The 7,500-nt window shown below is 46.0% G+C and overlaps 1 protein-coding gene across 1 annotated transcript in view; it reads left to right on the top strand.

Annotated features, from left to right (window-relative positions):
• Window positions 1–7,500, top strand: part of c5 (complement component 5) — a 39,705-nt gene that overhangs the window by 102 nt on the left and 32,103 nt on the right. Inside the window, exons 1-8 of the mRNA XM_085426617.1 lie at window positions 1–45; window positions 2,554–2,749; window positions 2,833–2,986; window positions 6,444–6,514; window positions 6,596–6,693; window positions 6,769–6,851; window positions 6,935–7,025; window positions 7,113–7,221. The exon at window positions 1–45 is cut by the window's left edge and continues 102 nt beyond it. Of these exons, the coding sequence (XP_085282743.1) occupies window positions 1–45; window positions 2,554–2,749; window positions 2,833–2,986; window positions 6,444–6,514; window positions 6,596–6,693; window positions 6,769–6,851; window positions 6,935–7,025; window positions 7,113–7,221 (847 nt within the window). The remainder of the gene's footprint in view (window positions 46–2,553; window positions 2,750–2,832; window positions 2,987–6,443; window positions 6,515–6,595; window positions 6,694–6,768; window positions 6,852–6,934; window positions 7,026–7,112; window positions 7,222–7,500) is intronic.

The following is a 7,500-nucleotide window of genomic DNA, read 5'->3' as shown; positions in this document are numbered from 1 at the left end:
GTGTGTGTGGCTTCTCTGCTGGAGGTCGGAGGCTCAGTCCAGCTCGTAAGTCTGTTTGAACTTTATTACTTGTTAATGAATGTTTTATTACCCTGCAGCCTCCCATTTACTGCCGCAGCTGTTTTGGGCTTAAACAGCTGTGTTCATGTTCAGCTGCAGGGTGTGCAGAAGAAACAAAGGGTCAGAACAACTTATTTGATGCCCAAGCACAAAGAAGCTTGTAGCGTCCTGCATTTCCTCAATCAGGCCGGCCGTGTCAAACAGCAGAGAGTCAGCGTGGTCCTCGTTAGTCCTGTTTACCGTCCATCAGGTCACCAGTGGATAAGTGAGGGTTAAGGTTAGGTTGAATTTCCCCACATGCTAAACATGCCCAGCTTTTCAAACTAGAAGATTTTACCTCTCAACCAAATCTCATAGATCCATTTTGACCTTCCAGCTTTCCGGCACGCCAAACAGGTGAAAATTCCATATAAATGTGATCCTATTCCAAACAGGTCGGTGGAAACCTGTGGGTGTTAAGAGGTTAAGAACCACAGAATCAATAACCTCTATAGACAGGGACAAGGTTTTTGTGCAAGAATCGTTTGTTGACCAATCACATTTGACCGGGTGAGTCACACACCTCCAGGAGAGCGTTAACCAACCCAAACGCCCCCTTGCTCAACGGTCATGTTTACCAAGGCTTCAGCAGGTTCCAGTACAGGTGCAGAGCAGTCGGGGCTGTTTTTGCAACCAGCATTTTAAATTTGCAGCTGCAACAAAGTTTGTAGTGATAGGTTTGTAGCTTGAACCTATTCGCTGGAACGTTGAAGGCAATATAATTACACCGCAAGCAAGACACGAAGTAGGCAAAGTTCTTCATGTTTCTCGTGCACGGGAGAGAACCGGACAAACGCCGTTCCTTCGCTTGACCCCAGTTGCTCTCGTTCGTTCTCCCGTAACACTGTTGTTTTATTGAGGCTACATGAATATGCATAGGTTCATTAACATATGATGTCTACATACACACAAAGAGTACCGTGTGTGTGTGTGTGTGTGTGTGTGTGTGTGTGTGTGTGTGTGTGTGTGTGTTACTGCTGATCAAAGGGTCCTATAACATAAAAGCACAAACGCAAACATCCTTGGTCAGGAAGAGGGTAGCCTCCCCCTCACCCTAGATGGTTCACCCTAGATAACACGGTGAGGAAGTCCAGCATTTAAAGCACTTAGACTAGAACAGACGTAGCTACGTTAATCCTACCATAAAACAATAAGACAAGGTACGACCTCTCTCGTGCTCCCAGAGTGCTCTCTAATGCACACAAAGTTTGCAGACTATCACTACACAATTGATTATACACCTCTAAGCATATATGGTTAAATATTTCTAAGCATAAATGACAATCAACAATACAAAACCTAACATGTAGTCTTTCGATAAAAAGAGCTGCAAGATAACGTTGTTGTGAGTTGGCACTATGTGATAAACTGAAATCTTCACACCGAGTTCTGAGTTTCCAGCAGCCTGAAATAAACCAAAATTACATCCAGTTGACTTTAAAGACCCCGAAATAAGAAGGTGGAAAAAACTACTAAAGGTTTGTTTCACCCTTTAAAGACACCTTTGAACTCTTTGGGTACTTCCTGGAGATTGAGAGCATTGGACTTGTGAGGATGTGTGTGGGGGAAACAGCTCGTAGCTTGCATGGAGTGTGAGTCTGTGAAGGTTCTCAGTCATCCAGGTCATCGTAGTCCAAGGAGCTCGGAAAGAAAAGGGTCTGGACTTCTTTAAGCTGCTTGACGACGCTTCATCTGAGAAGCTTCTTCAGGTATAAGGTTAAATGGTGGAGAGTCCCAGATTAGACTATCCTCTCTACATAATCGCACGAGCCAAGGAGTGATTATGGAGGTCTCAGTCTTCTAAAGAGAAGACAGATGGTTTGAAAGAGGAGTGAAAGAAGCATCTTTGTCCACTTTGAACGGCCATCTTTGAACAGAGGCGGGGCTTATGACCCCAACTGTCTGCCTATAATCCAGACACCTTAACGCCCACATCCAGGGCCATCTGACCTCAGTTAGTCACATGACAGGGTGGGGCTAGGTTTCACAATGAGCTCACCCGAAACCCTGGTTGATTGTGACCCACACCCGTTTTCACACCTTGGCTCGTGTGATTAGGTGGAGGATCATCAGGGGGTCCTTTGTCCCTCTTTGGGGGGACTCTCCGCCATTTGACCCTAGAACTGAAGAAGCTTCTTGGATGAGAGGTGAAACGTCTTCAAGCAACTTACAGAAGTCCAGATGCTCTTCTTTCCAAGCTACTTAGACCATGGAGCGCTAGCTTTGAGTTGTTTCTGACTCATTGGAATAACAGCAGAATATTCACTGAGCATAAATATGCTTTTTGAAAATGTAATTCCTTAAATTTAAATTTGATACGAGTCTGGACAAACGTTCACAGACTGTATGTGCTGATGATATGTGCAAGTATCAACAGCATAAGCCGCTCTAGACGAACGTGACAAACTGATAACAACCTAAATATGCATCACTTTAAAACGTCTCCTCTCTCAGGTATCTGATAACGGCACCTCTATCGCTCCGCCTGGACGCCGTGGAGACCGTGGTGGTGCAGCTGTTTGGTTTTACAGGTGAAGTCAACGTCTACCTGTTCCTGAAGACGTCAATGGCTCCGAATCACCGGGTTCTGGCTCGGGAGGTCGTGACCCTCAATGCACAAAATAACCACCAGGCTGACGCCAAAGTCCGGGTGAGAAAAGATGCTAACAGGCTAACACCTGCAGTTTAACTGAAGGCATCTGAAATACTTATGATGTCACTTCCTTTTTACAGCTGTACCCAAACCAGCTGGACAAGAGTGCAAATCATGTGATTCTCCATGTGCAGTCAGACGTGATCAATCAGCACCAGTCTGTGCCCATCAGTCGCACCAATGGCTTCCTGTTCATCCAAACCGACAAACCGCTGTACACGCCGCGTCAGAGCGGTGAGAGAAGTTTGTCCCAGTTCAGACTCCAGCCTTCTCCTCATTAATCTTATGTTTTATAACCCATCTTTACACTCAGCTAGTCAGGTGGTTGTCTTGTAGTCATAAAGACAGACTGGTTTGGGGGTCAGAGGATAGAGGGTGTGGCCTGTTGAGGCTGCTGGAGCTCAAACTGCAGAAGAAGTTCATGGTGGTTCTGATAGAAAGGTGCCACAGTACACAGAGCATGCAGTTTGTTGCATAAGGGACGCATAGTCACGGACCAATCACGTTACCCGCGCTGACCCGTGTTCAGCTGACAGTACCAACGATGGGCACGAGAGCTTCAGAACTGGACCACAAATCACAAATTATACAGCTCCAAATCCCAACAACAGTGTCAAGGTGCTTTATATTGTAAGGTAGACCCTACAATAATACATACAGAGAAAAACCCAACAATCATATGACCCCCTTTGAGCAAGCACTTTGGCGACAGTGGGAAGGAAAAACTTCACCTGGAGGGGCGGGGCCATCTGCTGCGACCGGTTGGGGTGAGAGAAGGAAGACAGGATAAAGACATGCTGTGGAAGAGAGACAGAGGTTAATAACAGATATGATTCAGTGCAGAGAGGTCTGTTAACACATAGTGAGTGAGGTAGAAACACCCAGTGCATCATGGGAATCCCCGGCAGCCTACACCTATTGCAGCATAACTAAGGGAGGATTCAGGGTCACCTGGTCCAGCCCTAACTATATGCTTTAGCAAAAAGGAAAGTTTGAAGCCTAATCTTGAAAGTAGAGATAGTGTCTGTCTCCTGAATCCAAACTGGAAGCTGGTTCCACAGAAGAGGGGCCTGAAAACTGAAGGCTCTGCCTCCCATTCTACTTTTAAATACTCTAGGAACAACAAGTAGGCCTGCAGAGCGAGAGCGAAGTGCTCTAATAGGGTGATATGGTACTACAAGGTCATTAAGATAAGATGGGGCCTGATTATTTAAGACCTTGTATGTGAGGAGCAGGATTTTGAATTCTGGATTTAACAGGAAGCCAATACAGGAGAAATCTGCTCTCTTTCTAGTCCCTGTCAGGACTCTTGCTGCAGCATTTTGGATCAGCTGAAGGCTTTTCAGGGAGTTTTTAGGACTTCCTGATAATAATGAATCAGGTGGAAAAGATCAAATATTACTCAGTGAGTTGAACTTTTTTCCTCATGCGTGCAGATTAAAGAAGAAAGAATCAGATTTTACAGACAACTGTGTTACTGCTGTGTGTGATCAGCAGCATTATGAGCTCATTGTCTGTATCATCAGGAATACAAAGACACAGATACATCAGTTAAATGTTTTTATGATGGAGGGGCGTACCATCTAAGCTGATGTTTCTAAAATGTCCTTTGGGAGCTTCAGGCATAGCTGGACTGGAACCATCAGCTGCTGATTTGGAGATGTCTGTTTAAGAGAACAGATAAATAACTTCAATCTGAATTCCAGCTGCATGTTAACCACTGTATCAATGTACCTGTATCATAGCAAATTACAGTTCAATGTCCAATGTGTAAAAGAGGTCATATAACTGGAGATCCAGTTGGGCCACTGGTCGGGGGGCTGCTCCCTCCTGAGTCTGTGTGCTGTTGGCTCCAGCCGATCCAGGAGAGAAGGACAACCGCTGCCTAAGCAAAACCTGTAGTGATCCCATACGTGTCAGGAGTATCGGAGCAGCTGAGACGCATTTTTTCTAAACACCGGGTCTCTGTGGCTTTTAAACCTCAAAACACGCTGCGCCAAAAACTGGTCCACCCCAAGGATCGGGTCCCCAACACAAACAGAGTAACATGGTGCACGCTGTTAAGTGCAGGAGGATTGGCAGGATTTATACATCGGGGAAACCAAACAAGCTCTGGCAACACAGAAGAGCCACCTCGTCAGGCCAGGACTCTGCAGTCTGTTTACACCTACAGGCCAGTGGTCACTCTTTCAAGACAACACGTTCTCACTCCCAAAGCATAACATTTTACGCTAGGTGACAAATCGTCAACATATTACGTTTTCGGCTACACACTACGTTCCTAAATGACGACCTCGGAAAAATGAGGAAATATGAGAACCGTCTGAGTTCTCATGTTCTCCCCGTGTTCGCGTGGGTTCCCTCCGGGTACTCCGACTTCCTCCCACCGTCATGCAGCTTGTGGGGATAGGTTAATTGGATAATCCAAATTGTCACTAGGTGTGAATGTGCGAGTGAATGTGAGTGTGAATGGTTGTCTGTCCCTGTGTGTTGGCCCTGCGACAGACTGGCGACCTGTCCAGGGTGTACCCCGCCTCTCGCCCTATGAGAGCTGGGATAGGCTCCAGCGCCCCCCGCGACCCTGAAAAGGATAAGCGGAAAGCGAATGGATGGATGGATGGAGTACCGTCTGGACTCAATCTACACGTTCGCTCTTTTTCTTCACATCGCTTAGAAACACGCTACTTAACATCATTAAAGTCCCGGTTAAGGTCAGCAATAAGGTTAGGTTTAGGGCTGGAATACAGGGCTGGAACGTCTATTACCGCGGGAGCATCATTGCACTGGATTTCAGCCATAACCCGCAGTGTACCATAAGAACGCCGAAGGTCTCCTTTCGCGTTCCTCAGGAACGCCGCGGGACGTGACAAAACATCGGCATGTTACGCCTCGGGAGTGAGAACGGGCTGTTCAAGGATGGGGGATGTACACATCCTGGACAGGGAGGAACGCTGGTTTGAGGGCGGAGTCAAGGAGGTCATTTACGTGAAAAGGGAAAGACCATCTCTGAATGGAGGAGGGGCCTAAGGGTACATCTGTCACCATCTTACAATGCTGTGATTGCAGCCATTCCCCAACTCTCTGTGAATGGTACATGGTCATAAACTGACCTCACAGCCCATCGTTCATTCAGTGCTGCTAGTGTCAGTCAGTGCAAATGTGCTGTTTATAAGGTTGAAACCTGCAGTCAGCTGAGACTGAAGGAGTCACCTGATGATGATGAAACATTTCTCCCACCGAACAGAACCAGATGGACAGAATCAGCCTTTTGAGACTTGTGGACATGATCAAAGAAGGTAACAGTACAGCTACCTGCATGTGGGAGAGGGTTCGTATACCTGGAAGTCCACTGGAGACTCCGCCCCCTCGCTCTCTAAGTCAGTCAGTTCTGTCTCCTCTCTGCTCTAACACGTGTCCTCAGTTTCCATGAGAAGCATTGGTGTGTGGTGTCTTTGATCAACAGGTTCATATGCCTTCATAGAGTTTGGTAGATCTCCTCAGCCAGTCCTTGCCAAGGGTTCCTGTTAAGGTCTCCATCAGCTCAGAGCTGGAGTTCATCTTTCAGGCTGTCTTTGTCATGGTTTCTGTAGTCGGATGGTTCTCATTAACCTAAAAATTCAGACGATCCTCTTTCAGGTTCTCCGTTACACCATCACCCTTGTCACTCATACAGCTGTGCTTCTGTTCCCAGTCAAAGTGAGGGCGTTCTCCTTGAACCAGGAGCTGAGACCGGCTAATCGCAGCGTCTACCTGACATTTAAGGTAAGCGGGAAGTTGTCCTGTGTAGTAGCAGGTGGGTGCAGTGATGGGTTCCATAATATCTTACCCTCTCCCTCCCGCCAGGACCCGGACCATACAACAGTGGACATTGTGGAGATGGTCGATGTGAACAATGGAATCCCATCTCTGCAAAACCCCTTTAAGATCCCCGTCAACCCAAAGTAAGAAATAAGAGTGTAAAACAAGCGACACACAGCTGCGTGGTCGTGTATCTAAGGTCGTGTCTGTGATTCCAGGTTGGGCATTTGGTCCATTGAAGCTTCTTACTCCAATGATTTCACCACAACAGCAACCACCGACTTTGAAGTTAGAGAATACGGTACATTATAATATCATGAAGCAAACTGCTGGTGCTGATCGAGGGTAAAACACGCGTTATTAATGGCTTTCACCCTGCATCAGTTCTTCCCAGTTTCTCCATCCAAGTGGAACCAGAAGCAAATTACATCAGTCACAATTTATTCACCAGTTTCAACTTCAAGGTTTCAGCCAGGTGAATAAACATTTCTGCACTGTTTATAGACTTTCAAATAATTTAAAGCTGTCAGTTACACACGAGTGGTATTTTTACCTGTCCCAGGTATCTCCACGGCGCTCCGGTGGCTGATGGTGACGTGTTTCTGCGCTACGGCTATGTTAGTGGGAAAAGTCCTCCAGTTATCATCCCAAACTCTATCATCAGAGAAAGTGTAAGAGACATGAACAAACACAAGGACACTTGTTATTATTATTATTAATGCTGATTAATGTTGACAGTATTGTTATTTGAACCATTTCACTCGTGCTCCAGCTGTTTTATGCTACAGAAACCATCCAGGTATCCAAATGTTCAGCTTTTTCAGGATGACTGATGTATTACTTTGACTTTTTGTAACTTTTATAGTTGTTTTTTCAATATTTAGACTGTTATGGATTTATTTTATCAGGCAAGTTTACTAATAACCAAAACAGATGTTTTGAAGTCGCAG

Source organism: Rhamphochromis longiceps, linkage group LG12 (genome assembly GCF_057381845.1).
Source record: "Rhamphochromis longiceps isolate RC_006_pf linkage group LG12, R_longiceps_female_GT1.1, whole genome shotgun sequence".
NCBI classification, from domain to species: domain Eukaryota; kingdom Metazoa; phylum Chordata; class Actinopteri; order Cichliformes; family Cichlidae; genus Rhamphochromis; species Rhamphochromis longiceps.
The sequence above is the reverse complement of the archived record's forward strand: the minus strand, read 5'-3'. Positions and strand labels throughout refer to the sequence as shown.